We start from the raw sequence: 13,438 nt of genomic DNA on the forward strand, positions 1-13,438 counted from the left end.
TATAGGGTTGATCATAACGTAAGTGTTCGAAGTGACGAAAATTATGCTTTGTTTTTTTTCATGGGGCAGATATCAACTTGCATCTACAGGCCCTGACAAACTGTCTCACAGGACAATTTTTTTCATTAAACTCATCTATTGAATATGATAGAAATCTCAATTGCACACAAAACCGTTACCATATAATAATAAGAAAGGAAAACTAAAAACCAACCAAGCAAAATAACAAGAATTTGGAAAGCAAGTTTCGCCGGCTTTGACGTTTTTTAGATTACGGATTCTTTCGCATTCAGCAGAGGTCGCAAGTCAGTTTGCGTTGCAGCTGTTGCCAATTTGAAACGTATTGGACTGGTTGCCATATCAATCATCATTTTTAGAGCTGGAGAAACACGACAGGATGAAGGTGAACAAGTGACCATTCCGTTGGATCGTGAAAATTCGTTCGACAGCTTTCCTGTTCAAACAAAATGTAGCGGTGGGCCTTTTTTTAAATTGAACTTTATCTAAAATAGATATCTCACTACGTAGGTCTTCTAAATCAGCAATTGATGCCTCTTTTTCGGAAATGTCAGCCAGAAATCCACTTTCGCCGATACCGGATGAAAGATATGTGGGTGGGGAGTCCATTGAGCTTCTACCATGTGTCTGTCAATATAATATAGGTTGTGTAAGATAATGTGTGGTGGATCTGGACCCGGCGGAGCAGGTCAAGAATGGTCGTTGTGATCCAACATGAGCGAAATTAAGCAAATAAATAAACAAAACAATTATTCACACAGTAAATAATACCCCGCATATACCTGATAATCGCATTCCCTTACATCTGCTGGTAAAGAAGAAACGTTCATTTCTGGATGATCGTATTTAGGTTCATGGGCGCACTGCTCTTGCTGCAGCGATGATGCAAAGTGGCCCAACTTCCCATCTTCATATGGGTCTTCATCTCCGTACAATAGTACGGGTTTGTCCTGAGAAAAGCAAGTAACCCCAGCAGGAGAATTTTGTTGATGCATGTTGCAACGCATTTGACAGCATACAAATCATTTGCCGATTGTTTCATGCAAAACATATTTTAATTAAGCGACAAATACATTTCTTACAGGTATGGGATATTCGACCACTACGTCATCAGCGGGGTACTCTTTTTTCGCAAAAGGCATGTCGTTCTTGTTGGAGGGCAATTTAGAATATCTGCGTATTTCACAATATCAACAGGTAGCAATATCTATAAGATATGAATGGATACCTCTCTAAACCATGCTGCGGAATTGGTGATAGACGAGAATGTTCAACCTCTTGCTCTTCTAAAAAGTAACAATGCTTATTGCGTATATCGGCATCAGAAGTTATAGAAACACAGTTTAGAATAGAAACTTACCCAAGAAATTAGAAATTGATGTAAAATTCCAAGGGCTCCTCTGCAAACATTGTATTTTTTTGTTGATATTTACAAAATTTTAGCAAAGAAAATCACCGGCTTAAGGTGTTTAAAAAAGTATATCATTCAATTTGTTAAACAAAACTTTTATCGAACCTTAGATGAGGTAAGGCGGCCAATGCGGTCGCTCATCCAATCGCTTTTTGCTCCAACCGGAGTCGATTGATAGGACGGAAGGCGACGAACATTGTCCACTCCACCAGTATGTAATGACCTTGCCTCTGGAAAGAAGCCAGGGTCACTGAAACACAGACAAATATAGTAACCGTGTTGGCTTGCACGAGACAAAATCTGTAAGCGAGCTACAGTCACCTTTCAGTTGTGCATCGGGAATGAATCTCTGGGTTCAAACGATGAAACTTTTGTCTTTTTCGCTTGGGTTGGTGATGTAACTCGTTGCCTGCTGTGATAAAATTACATTAACCGTTACAATGTTGCAATACATAAGCAGAGCGTTTCACGTCTGTACTTACGATCCGAGTGTCGTTTCTTCTCTATTTCACCATCTAAATCAGAAACCAATATATTTGAAAACAATTAAAAAGGAGTTCAGTACTTTGCAAATTTATCATTGATAAAAAGTCAACAATAGTTATTCTGCAGTAAATTTGCCCCCTGTGTTATTCTACCTCTTGTGTCGGACTTGTCAAATGAGCTTCGAATAGTTCTTGACACCTGGGACAAGTTCATTATATCCTGAGTTTTTTCGTGAGATTTTGTGCGTTTTCTCGATTTCTTTGCAATGGCCTGTTGTTTTAGTAGTTGTTTTCTTTCAAAAAAATCCTAAAAATATAACAGAGAACTGACAAAAGTAGCCTACTCTTTATATCGTTTTGTGCAGACAGGTGGTTATTTAAGAAAACGTATATGTTCCAAGACAACAGCGAACAGATTTCAAAAATCTCAAGAACAGTTATACCTTTTGACGTTGTTTTTCATTGTTGAACGAACGTGCATCGCCTCTGTAACAACATAGTTTAAACAAGGAATTGATTTACATAACTGTAACAAGTCATGTAATATTGAGTGGGTCGGACAACAAACATGACTGTTTTACCTGGCTTTGCCCATCCAGTTCATACTGCTTGATATTTTTCCTACAAATGCAACATCTAAAGTGACAATTGAATTATTTGATCTGAAACAAGGATTAGGGCATTTCTAACAATCGCCAGTCTATTTTTGAAAACGAAATACACCGTAAAAACGCATAGTTTATTCTTCGATTAAAAATGTTTGTTTACATCTTAAATCAAATGAGATCAATGTTTCCATACGGATTTTAGTGTTAGTTCTCCCTAAAAAAATTAAACCTTTGCCAAACAATATGTTTTCGTGCGTCTTGTAAAATGCAAGGAAATATTTTTAAATGTTTGCAGATTTTTTTTCACGAAGATAACAGACTGCTGTGACGAGAGAGAAACTACAAAGTCAAAAAAAAAAAAAATGAAAAACACTGACCTGTAGTAATTTGGTTTGGGGGAAATTTTTGCTTGGATCGGGCCTTTACGGAAATTATAATTTTTTTTGCTGAAAGACAGGAAGCGCGCTTTTCTTGAAAATGGCCGTGGTAGATTCCTTAGATTTGCTTTTAAATCAAATTGCTGGTGATGTCAAAACATTTCAAGCCACTATTACAAACGCGTTAATTCTGGTTGGTGCGTGGTATACACTAAGGATTACTGTTAAGATTGGAGCGTTTGCTGTTGAATGCCTCAAATGCTGCCGTTTAAAGCAAAATTTTGTCCAAAAGTATGGAAGATGGGCAGTAGTAACTGGTAAAAACAAAAATAATGTTTGCCGCAACTGATTTTTTGTTGTTTAATATGTTGAAAACTAAATGCAGGTTGCACTCAAGGCATTGGAGAAGCGTTTGTCCACGCCATGGCTTCAAAGGGACTTAACATTGTATTAATTTCACGCTGTAAAAGCAAATTAGAAACCCAAGCAAGGTAAATAACATTACATGCTTAAGTAAGTTTGGGCTAACCAATATTAATTTATTTCAGGTTTATTGAAAACCTGTATGGTGTCCGCACTGTAATCATAGAGAGCAACTTTTCCAACTTCTCGCCAAATGATACGAAATTAATACAGGATACTTTAGATGGTTTGGAAATTGGTATTCTAATTAATAATGTTGGCATGCATTATGATCACCCCATGACGTTTGCTGAGGTAATGCACAATCACCCTATGAAATATAGGAGCTTTATGTATACTAGAAAAGTTTGGGACTTGCTGGATGAATCCTCTATGTATGGCATTTTATTTTAGATAAAAGGAAATTTTGTCAATGCTTCATATTTATAGTTTTTGTAATTGAAGGTTAGTAAAGAAAATGCTCAATCGATGGTGGATGTAAACATGAAAAGTATGGTGTCGATCACACATGCAGTATTGCCAGGAATGATTAGAAGAAAAAAGGGGCTGATAGTGAACATGTCCTCCTCTGCAGCTTTGTTCCCCACTCCTTTGATAGCATTGTATTCTGCTAGTAAAGTAAAGTACTTTTTGTATGCTGCAATTTCCAAGCTTGTACATATTCATATCTTCTGCAGGAGTTTGTTGACCACTTCTCCAATTCTCTGTATTATGAGCTGTCGCCCCTTGGTGTGCATGTTCAATCTCTTACACCGATGTATGTTGCAACTAGGATGACAGCTTATTCACCTTCTCTTCAAATGATGAGCATTTTTACACCTTCACCGGAGACTTATGTAAAACACGCAGTAAAAACCTTTGGGTGTTATCAGCGAAACTGTGGTTATTTTCCACATACCATTCAGGTTGATTATTGTTATATTTTGATTCACAAGTTTCACTGCATTTGTCAAGTTTGCTTTTTATGTTTTAGAGATTTGCCATGTTACTCCCTCCAAGGTTTGTGTCGATTTATATTGGACACTGGCTGCACAGTTGCCTAAGATCTGAAGGAGAGACCCACATAAAAAAGTCTGACTAAATTTGTCTTCATGCAGTGTTGTTGCTGACAAAAGTTGCTATTTGCACTAATTCAGGAAATCTTGCGTAGAACTAATGCTTTTATCTTGCCAAAATCAACAATTATCGCATGTGTAATGGACAGCAGATATCTCATGCAATTATTTCATCAGGCTACTTTCACCTTACTGTGTTTGTTTTTTTATTTGCTGGCATGTGCAATAAAAATCTACAACCCCAAAATCTCAGTCATGTTTTTTTTATGCCGAATTGGGTAGAGGTTCTCCATTTTCGTCAAAGTATTTGAGCCAATGCTTAATTTGATAAGTGTCCAGCAGTTTCAATTGTGGAATGGTTTCTGCAATTTCTTCAAATGCATAGCATAAGTCGCGATAATGTCCCATAGTTAATTCCCATGGCCTTGTGTTTGGATTTACACCAGAGGATTCAAACATTTTTGTCACAAGATCATCCCTTTTGGGTGGAAAAAGTGAACTGTAACAAAACAAGCAATTCAAAAATATGATTATTTAAAACCTACATATATATATGTACTTACGCTGCACCGAAAGAACATTTTTTTTGACGAAAATGCATCACATGTTTTACCACATGATCGACACTGTAGAACGGCAGATCAATGTCGAAAACCTTCTTGGGCACAATTTTTACAACTGAAACGTCCACTTTAGGAGAGGGAACAAATGATTCTCTGTGTATTGTGAACAACTCCGATACATCACAAAGGTACTGCGTAGTTATAGATAATCGGGACCGTTGTCTCTCCATTGGTTGAGCACACATTCTCTAAAAATATGTTGAACTAGTTGGCATGTTGGATAGGTGTTATATCATTATTACCAGCAATTGGTAGTTTGTATACAGCACTGTCTAACTTTATGAAATACTTTCATGACATTTAAACTACAGTTCAAAACAAATCAGGTGCTGCTCTCAAATATTTCCATGTACAAGTATGTACCCACCTCTGCCACCTCCTTTTGCAAAGTAACGATAAGCGGTATTCTTCCTAGGGAGTACACCCATGATTTTTTTGACATGTGATCGAACAGTTTAAAAAGTAGTGGCAGTGAAATGTTAAAAGGTAAATTTCCCATTATAAAAAATGGAGGCGAGTCTACAAAATGAAACAACAATTTAAATGCAAGCCAGGCGTATTAACATAAAAAATTAAATGCACCTTCTTTCCATTCCCGTGCTAACTCTTTTGGAAATGCCTGCATTATATCATACTGAAGTATATCTCCATGAACAAGCTTTAATTTGCAATCAGAAACATCGCGTACATACTGCAATTGACAATTGTTGTCAAGGGTCATCACACTTCTTTGTCGATTACATTATGATAACAAGGTGTTTTTAACTGTCCCACCTTCAGCATTGGAATAAATCTTGCATCTTTTTCAACAGCTGTTAATGAATCTGGATTTCTCAACAGAATCGCCCGCGTAATTGATCCGGGACCTGGACCGACCTCACAAACATGACATCCATGTAACCTTTTTCCCGCAGCTGCAGCAAATCGATCTTTTGAAATAAAAAAACACTTGTTCAGTGTAGTAATGTCTTCACAACTGTTAATAAATGCCACATAGCCCTGGACACATCTTTGAAAACAATCAAGTATATTGCAATCAATCAATATTGCATCCACTCAAACTGCATGTTTCAAAGAATTTTTAAAGTTAATTTTTAAATTAAATTGCACAATCACTTTATTTTAACACTTCAACCTTCATTTTGGTTTGCTTCTTATTTTTTAAACTAATTTGGGAGTAAGCAATATTTGTGTACTTTTTTGGGTGTTAATAATATTACTCACTGACAACCGATGGGTGGTACAAAAAGTTTTGTGAAAGGTGTTTAGTTGCTTTTACGTTGTACAATTTCACCAATTCCTGTACAGTGGCCAGTGGAGGAAGAGGAACTGAGCTAACCTTTTTATCCACCGCAAGCTGAAACACATTAACACAATTTACATGATTTTTATTTGGATTGACTGCACACCAGGGTTATCCAACTTTAATTACCTTTGCCTGTTGCAGCAGCCTTGTCTTAATCTTCATTGCATTTTCTCCAGAAAAACTCTATTCCACAAACACTAAAAACAATTACCGACACTTGTAAGTATATATGTAACTTTTCCACTTTTGCAGCATTATTGACCATATTTAAAACAATATTTAAATGGATAACACATAAAAATTTTTTTTTGCAATATATCTCAAATTCTACCATAAAAATCGAAACAAGTTCTTTTAATTGTCAGTAATTTTAGAACATAGCAATAACCATGTTGCCGCAAATTATTCGTGAGCAAGTACACGAATGACACAGTACGTACACACTATACAAACCAAATAAAACAAGGACATTAATTTGTTATAGCCCAAGAGGCTAGACAATGAAAAATACAAGAGCAAATAAAACATTGTTCGGTAATTTGCTAAAAACCTTAAACTGACACGGGGTTCAACATGTTGCTTTGCAGCAGGACTTTTGCAGTCTGTGAAGGGAAGCAAATAAAATCGCGAAAATTTGCCCACAAAATCTCGTCGCTCACACAGTTTGTCAATTTTTTTGCCATACCTCTTTGTCAGGCAAACCGAAACTTTATACAGATATCTAACAAGGGCTGCATTCTCGTAACTTCTTATTGGCTGAAGTTCAGGGTCACATTTAGGATAAATTGGTAACTTTCTGATGTTGTTTATCATCTGATACTTGCCAAGATCCGTTAACTGGACATGACCTTGCTCATCCACAAAACAATCTGCTGCATCTGGGCCCAGCGGATTGGCCTTATCCCCAATTGATGAGGACATACTCTCATCTAGGTCAGGGATGGGTATTTCAAACAGTTCCGATAACATCTTTATTGCATCTTGAAGCTGTTGTATGCATTTTCTTGAGGCAGCATCGGAACCAGTCAAATGCCCGACCTCAGATAAAGACTCCAGGCCAATCATTTTCAACACTTTACTGCTGAAATCTGAACTATGGTGCTCTTTACTTTTTTGTAATGAAGCTAAAGCCTGTTTGCATGCAATAAGTAATTGTTTGACTACATTTGGCAGTTCTTCAGAGTACATGACTTGGGTTCTGCTACTTAGCATGCCAGGAGAACCAAGGTAACTGCCCGGTAAATGACGAAATGACTTCTCGAATTCGCCTTCTGCCTCTTCAACCATTTGCATTAAATTGGGTTGAGAAAAGATTTTTGCTACTCGATACAACAGCAAAGAGTTCATATGGTTACTCAAGTCAGTGCGCAGAAAACGACTCAACACATCAATCAAAAGCCTTGTGTAAAATGATAAGTTCTGTTGGATGAAGTTGAACCACGCATTGGCAATTTCTCTGCTCGAGCTTAATCGCATGTCTGCATTGTTCACTGGGGCAGATATATCTGTATATCTCCATGGTTGAATGTAACTAAGCCAAGTCTCCAAAACAATTCGAAAACTGGCATTTAAAGGCCACACTTCAAAACAGTAAAGGAGAAATTCAAACAACTTTGGCTGCAAGCAATTTGAAGTTATTTTCAGTTTGAATTGTTCCATCACAGAGTCATTGAGGCTGGAGTACTGCAGTGGAAAACTGCTTGCATTGGAAAAGTGGTGAATGTGCTTCACCAAGCGTCTTACTGAACTGACCAATTCCTCAGATAAAAGTTTTCCACGTTCTTTGGTAGCAGACTGGCCAAGCCAGAACTCTATTAAAATGTGTACAAGGATGTCTGAACGCCAGATTTCATTCTGTGTGACACCCAAACTACCGACTGTTTTTGCAGGTGATTTTCTCAGCATTCCAGTAACTGGAGCGAACCAATGGGATGCCTGAGCAATTGGTTCTTTGGGTGAAGTGGAAGTGTGTACAGACGACGGACATGGTCCATCCAAAGGAAGAAAATAAAATAGATAAGCATCAAGCAACATACTGTAGGCATTTTCATCAGACGATGTTGTGGACTGTAAGTTACCCATAAAGGGTTGTTGCACAGGGGGTGACATTGGGGGGTTTACTATGAACCTTGCAAAATGGTAGAAATAAAACTCAAATGCAGACAGTCGGAGGCAAGTCTGACCCTTGAACATTGTTGAACCAACAGTGAATTGCCAGGGCCCGAGAAACATGTTACCCCGCTGTCCCCTATGCGCCAGTGTTTCAGGTCCAGCATCAACGGAGGGTGGTAAAAATGTGACTGGAAATTCATACCACAGACTAGTGAAGTCGCTTTGCAGTTTATGAACCATTTGCAGCATCGGTCCCCGAATACCAAGGAACTCCTTAATGCAGTTGTACTCCGCGCATCTGGTCCTTGGGTTAATTTGGTGAATGTTCCAGCCTGGAGATGACACAGAAAAAATTTGATGCACCAATGTAGCAAAGTTCTGGTGAAGGACTTTGATGTTTGATTTTTCAATAATCTTTGTCAAATCTGCGCATTTCTCCAGCAGGTTGACCTTCGACAGAACGGCACCAAATCCATTCCCATTCTCTGGCGATTGCATCATCACTGATTTCCAATGAAGCTGTAACTGAATTGTATATGAACTATTTAACCCAGTGTATTTATTGCCCTAACCACATACCTACAAAATGATTTTAGTCAGATGATAAGAAGGAACATGCAACTTTTTAACTGCAATTAACTGAAAGTATTTTTGGTTTATTTGTTTGAAAACTGTAGTCAATTTACTAAATATATATAAGGAAATAAAGGGATTTTAAGTGAAATTTTGGTTTGCAGATTGTTTTACTGTGGAACACAAGCCCAACACTATGCAATTTTAACACAACAATGAAATATATGCAGCAGAAAACATACCAACACACAAGACTGGTTGAATTTCTTTCCGATACATAATTATATCCCACCTTTTATATATTCCTTATCAACATACATATTTATCACATGTATGTCATTCAACACAATACAGATCTACACAAATGAAAGTTGCATGATGATGCAAAAACTTAAAATTTATCTGCCAGTGCAATGATTCTCTGTTGATCATCTTCAGCTGTGTCATTGTCATTTCCCATGTTTCCAGCATACTCCCGTATTATAGTTCTGATGCTTTTAACAGAGCCTCCCCTTAAGTTTAGGATTTGCAAAACCCGCTGTTTGATTTGGGGCGATCCCGAAGCAGATATGTCCACAATGATGTAGTCAGTTTGTTGCAAAGTAAAGAGACCAGACTCCAAGCGGCGCAAGTAAAATTCTTCTTCGAGATCTTCGACATTCTCTCCTTGTTTTATGAGTTTTGTCTTTTCTATTTCAAGTCTATTATCCACTGCTTGAATTCTGTTGTAGTATTTAAAGTGAAGCTCCAATAGTCGATCCACTTTTGCAAAATCTCCTTCTGAAAATTTCGCTATAAGGCGCTGTCTTTGTGACCCTTTTAGGTTGTGCAGCATTGATGCAACTATGGACACACTGTGCTCCTCAAAGTCCTTCGTTGAAGATCCGAGTTTTTTATTCTTTTTTGGTGGACGCATAAAAATGGGAAACAGTGTTCTGAGACCAAGAATATCCACAAATTTGGCACAATTACTTGACCCTTCCTTACCACTCATAGCATGGTCCAGAACCTTCAGTGCACTATTTCGTGACATTTTCTTTTCCCGCATCATAAGGTTCATCAGTTGCAGACCTTCGCCATTGAGAAAACGTTCACGATTATTTGCCAGTAACAAAGAGGAACACAAGCAGTTAAACAGGTTTTCCATGTACTCAATTTCTTCTGAGCCTTTTGGGTCATGTCTTTTAAAGTTTGCCAACTGTTGCAGCAAAACGTCAATACCATCTAGTTCTCCCATTTGTTGTCGTATTTCATCATAGTCCTGCAGAAGAATGGACAGGATTTCTGAGCTATACAATTTGTTTGAGTCAAATGGCATTTTTGCCTTGACTCTTTTCAACAGCCATGTTAGCAGACCTTGCTGTGCAAAGGTGGTACCAAGAGTTGGCTTTATTTCAAGTATGTTCTCCACCACAGATAGAGAGTTGTAAACGCCATTGGCTTCTTCCTTCACAGTTTCATCCAACCTTTCAAGGTTTTGTACAATCAAAGAGCCAGCTTGTTCCTCCATTAGTGCGTCAATGAGAATTTCAGCACCCTCCTCATTTTCTGTGATTGCGTCCACATCAGTGAGCTCCTGCATAAGGTCAACCACTGCAATTGAAATATCAGTATTGGCATGATTTAGAAGGGCTAATAGGGAGTTCACAGACCTCAGTTCTACCAGGTAGTGATATTGATCTGGCATGGTGGCCAATGTTTTCATTTCTGTGATGACATCGTTCAAGTCCAACTCTGACTCCATGAAACGCTCTGGGTTGTCAGGGAACTTAATTCGCATTTCCTGGTTTTTAAAAACCTTCTTCTCAAAGGAAAGGATCAGTTTCTTCACTTTTTGATCGTCATACTCTTCCACATCAACATTTTCACCAGAGCCCTTTTGGACTTTTTCCTCCCACATTTCAAGGAGTTTCATCTGACGTTCTTCTTCTGTTTCATCTTTAACATTTAGGTCCTCCTCCTCCAGTGTTTGAGATGGAACTTCAGCTGATGCCTGTTTTCGCTGAGTCATCTTTTTCTCAGATGAAATTTTTTCAATCTGCAGTCTACCTTTCTTTTTATGTCTATTTTCAGCAGCCACTTTTTGCTTTGCATTTCCAAAAAATGTGTCCAAATCCTTTTCCATACTTTTATCAGCAAACTGGCTTCGACTGCCCCCTCCACCATGTTTTTGCTTTTTCCTTGGTTTCTCTGCAGCATCATCAAGGTCCCTTTTTGCATTTACCACAGGTTTAAACGACAACAACTCCCCAACATCCATTGTTACAACTTAAAGCATTAGCTTTGAAAATATGATGTGTAATAAATAGTACCAGAGTAAATATACCTAAATACCACCCAAGGTATAATTTTGTGTCACATAAAACTATTGTGTGCAAGCCTCACAGAAAGTGGCATAAATTGCATATGGCACCTCACAAACATTTAAAGATTTACCAGGTTTAGTACATAATTATGTGCTAGACATCATCATGTTGTTAGAAACCCTAAATTACGTCACCACAACCACAAAGGTGGAGTGAAGTTCCGCCAATTACGTCCATGTGACGTCTCTGTGCGAACTTACGCACTATCGAAGAAATACCCCATCCGGATCTAGTGAATAATTGTTCTTAACTATGTCAAAATAACACCAGGAAAACAAGGTCACCGCAACAGACATCCTGCTGGGCATATCATCTCCAGAAAAGTGTCTTTTCGAAACGGGCCCAGCATTTTTCCGCCCTGACTGAACTGATACCTCGCACTTTATTGTCGAAATACATTTACTGTAAGGTAGCCTTTTCTGTAGGCTGATTTAAAAGAAAATCATTTAATCGTAATACACTCCCAAAACTAAATCAAAAATAATATTTGTGGCGGGCTTTCATTTTAACACAACATGAAGCGTCGCACGCCTATAATTTCGTCACTAACGGGCGATAGAGAATATTGTTAAATTCTCACTCTCTCCAAATTTTCGTGCTGCAAGGTAATCCCAGTTTTTGCATAGAAGTGAATGGTTGCCATACGACTTGATTTTTCCGGATATTTTGGTGAACAGAATCTGCGATGGCAAAAATTGCAGTAATGTCTGGGAATTTAACCTGACACTTCTTATGGCCGATAATTTAACAAAGATAGCATTCCGCATTTGCGAATCCAGGGAGCCGATGAATTAAAAAGTCCATCAGCAATACATGACTAAAAACAAAACATTTTGAACTTTGTCTCTTCCAGTTTGTGTCGCTGTTATGGCCATGCTCGTGAAAAACCGCGGTGCATTTGCATTTTCAGATCAGTCTGCTAAGCGTCGGCCTGTGTTCATTCAATTCTATATTAACTTTATTACTGAGATTAAACAACCCATTCGCCGGCCAGGAATTTTCTACCATAAGTCAGATAATAAACCGTTTATTTGGATTAAACTGTTTTCCAGTGAATCCCACAGAGAGACAGTTTGGAGAAAAAATTAGGCAGTTGGCCGAGAGGCGTACATGACTCACTGCGGCTGTGTCATCGATCATCCAATTTCTGCACTGTCAAACTTGCAAGGCAAAGACCAAAAAAAGATATTTACTCAAACAGAGTTATCTGCGATATATGTGTTGTGCCAAGACAAACAAACGATTTTATAAGTAAGTATCGCTGATGACCTTATTTTTGAGTCCATATGGTCTCTTACTTACGGAATATAGGCTAAATTCTTTAAAATCCAAAACATTTAAGCCTGTTTTTTTTTTCTTATAGCTGACAAAAAAAAAACTTAACACCAACATCCCGGACGCGTGAAAAAAGTGACAAAAAACATTTGATAATTTTGTTTCATTTCTTTTTAATTGCTTGACAATTATACATGGATCAACAATAACAAAATGCCAACTCTTGTAAAGGGCCGGAATACATCACCGACTGGGTTTTGTTGAAATAAAGCATGCTCCTATCTCGTCTTAATGCAGGAACAAGCAGCCTATTTCCAAAGACCTTTCGCGATCGTGCCTATATCACGTGTCCATTAAAAGGTAGGGTTGGCATCGCAATTAATTATATCACAGCCCCTTTTCTGTGGCTTGTCGGAGCAGAATATGGAAAATTAAGCTTCCGTTACTCACACCCCTAAAACATCATTTCGTTTTTAATTTTTTTTTCTATACTGTATCTTTGTTTCTAAACAAATGCGTCAGATAGCCTAGGCAGTGGTGGGAATCAAATTTTTGTCAGATGGTTCTATCACAAATTAAAGTCATATTTTTCAGCCGGTTCTGTTACAAAAATCCATTGACAGTAACCAGTAATGCTAACCGGTTCGCTGATCTCATAAAATTTTCGTGAGACGGTTCTATAGAACCGCGGTGCGAAACGGCTGAATCCCACCACTGTATATAGGCTAGTGTGATTTCCATGAAAAGGTAATAAGATATGTGTACAACTCACCTATCATACATAAACGAGTATTAAGTTAAGTATT

General features: G+C 38.0%; 5 protein-coding genes across 8 annotated transcripts; 1 reads left to right on the forward strand and 4 right to left on the reverse strand.

Annotated features, from left to right (window-relative positions):
• Positions 1-171: 171 nt before the first annotated feature.
• Positions 172-2,630, reverse strand: LOC145911745 (uncharacterized). Of its 4 annotated transcripts, none has more exons than XM_082999171.1 (12): positions 2,496-2,630; positions 2,358-2,400; positions 2,068-2,221; positions 1,912-1,944; positions 1,751-1,838; positions 1,535-1,679; positions 1,379-1,418; positions 1,247-1,304; positions 1,101-1,191; positions 801-968; positions 522-645; positions 172-454 (listed from the first exon to the last, which is right to left on the reverse strand). In XM_082999171.1, the coding sequence occupies exons 1-12, from the start codon at positions 2,516-2,518 to the stop codon at positions 267-269; spliced, it is 1,155 nt and encodes a 384-aa protein (XP_082855297.1). In that variant the 5' UTR covers positions 2,519-2,630; the 3' UTR covers positions 172-266. The 4 variants fall into 4 exon arrangements, with proteins under 4 accessions (XP_082855297.1, XP_082855298.1, XP_082855299.1 ...); XM_082999172.1 differs by having other exon boundaries at positions 822-968; positions 1,751-1,841; XM_082999173.1 differs by having other exon boundaries at positions 172-379; positions 1,751-1,841.
• A 313-nt stretch (positions 2,631-2,943) lies between these two features.
• LOC145910147 (inactive hydroxysteroid dehydrogenase-like protein 1) lies at positions 2,944-4,431 on the forward strand. The gene is made up of 6 exons (XM_082997169.1): positions 2,944-3,216; positions 3,285-3,390; positions 3,448-3,616; positions 3,767-3,940; positions 4,000-4,227; positions 4,296-4,431. Exons 1-6 carry the CDS (start codon positions 3,000-3,002, stop codon positions 4,401-4,403), a joined length of 1,002 nt encoding a protein of 333 aa, XP_082853295.1. The 5' UTR covers positions 2,944-2,999; the 3' UTR covers positions 4,404-4,431.
• A 182-nt stretch (positions 4,432-4,613) lies between these two features.
• On the reverse strand, positions 4,614-6,595 carry LOC145910146 (dimethyladenosine transferase 1, mitochondrial-like). Its single transcript, XM_082997168.1, has 7 exons — positions 6,433-6,595; positions 6,225-6,357; positions 5,775-5,929; positions 5,583-5,691; positions 5,368-5,519; positions 4,941-5,188; positions 4,614-4,876 (listed from the first exon to the last, which is right to left on the reverse strand). The coding sequence occupies exons 1-7, from the start codon at positions 6,466-6,468 to the stop codon at positions 4,642-4,644; spliced, it is 1,068 nt and encodes a 355-aa protein (XP_082853294.1). The 5' UTR covers positions 6,469-6,595; the 3' UTR covers positions 4,614-4,641.
• Positions 6,596-6,707: 112 nt separating this feature from the next.
• On the reverse strand, positions 6,708-8,961 carry LOC145910143 (sphingomyelin phosphodiesterase 4-like). Its single transcript, XM_082997166.1, has one exon. The coding sequence runs from the start codon at positions 8,917-8,919 to the stop codon at positions 6,709-6,711; it is 2,211 nt and encodes a 736-aa protein (XP_082853292.1). The 5' UTR covers positions 8,920-8,961; the 3' UTR covers position 6,708.
• A 74-nt stretch (positions 8,962-9,035) lies between these two features.
• On the reverse strand, positions 9,036-11,269 carry LOC145910144 (beta-catenin-like protein 1). The gene has a single exon (XM_082997167.1). The coding sequence runs from the start codon at positions 11,249-11,251 to the stop codon at positions 9,383-9,385; it is 1,869 nt and encodes a 622-aa protein (XP_082853293.1). The 5' UTR covers positions 11,252-11,269; the 3' UTR covers positions 9,036-9,382.
• Positions 11,270-13,438: the final 2,169 nt, after the last annotated feature.

Source organism: Ascidia mentula, chromosome 8 (genome assembly GCF_947561715.1).
Source record: "Ascidia mentula chromosome 8, kaAscMent1.1, whole genome shotgun sequence".
NCBI classification, from domain to species: domain Eukaryota; kingdom Metazoa; phylum Chordata; class Ascidiacea; order Phlebobranchia; family Ascidiidae; genus Ascidia; species Ascidia mentula.

Excerpts from the sequence above, each read along its gene's own strand:
- LOC145911745 (XM_082999170.1), bottom strand. The coding sequence starts at position 2,518 with ATGAACTGGATGGGCAAAGCCAG. Across the intron at positions 2,222-2,357 it reads ATGAAAAACAACGTCAAAAG|GATTTTTTTGAAAGAAAACA; the intron begins GTATAACTGTTC and ends TTATATTTTTAG. Across the intron at positions 969-1,100 it reads TGGTCGAATATCCCATACCT|GACAAACCCGTACTATTGTA; the intron begins GTAAGAAATGTA and ends TGCTTTTCTCAG.
- LOC145910147 (XM_082997169.1), top strand. The coding sequence starts at position 3,000 with ATGGCCGTGGTAGATTCCTTAGATTTGCTTTTAAATCAAATTGCTGGT. Across the intron at positions 3,391-3,447 it reads AAATTAGAAACCCAAGCAAG|GTTTATTGAAAACCTGTATG; the intron begins GTAAATAACATT and ends AATTTATTTCAG. Across the intron at positions 3,617-3,766 it reads ACCCCATGACGTTTGCTGAG|GTTAGTAAAGAAAATGCTCA; the intron begins GTAATGCACAAT and ends TTGTAATTGAAG.
- LOC145910146 (XM_082997168.1), bottom strand. The coding sequence starts at position 6,468 with ATGAAGATTAAGACAAGGCTGCTGCAACAGGCAAAG. Across the intron at positions 6,358-6,432 it reads GGCTGCTGCAACAGGCAAAG|CTTGCGGTGGATAAAAAGGT; the intron begins GTAATTAAAGTT and ends AATGTGTTTCAG. Across the intron at positions 5,189-5,367 it reads TGCAAAAGGAGGTGGCAGAG|AGAATGTGTGCTCAACCAAT; the intron begins GTGGGTACATAC and ends ACATATTTTTAG.
- LOC145910143 (XM_082997166.1), bottom strand. The coding sequence starts at position 8,919 with ATGATGCAATCGCCAGAGAATGGGAATGGATTTGGTGCCGTTCTGTCG.
- LOC145910144 (XM_082997167.1), bottom strand. The coding sequence starts at position 11,251 with ATGGATGTTGGGGAGTTGTTGTCGTTTAAACCTGTGGTAAATGCAAAA.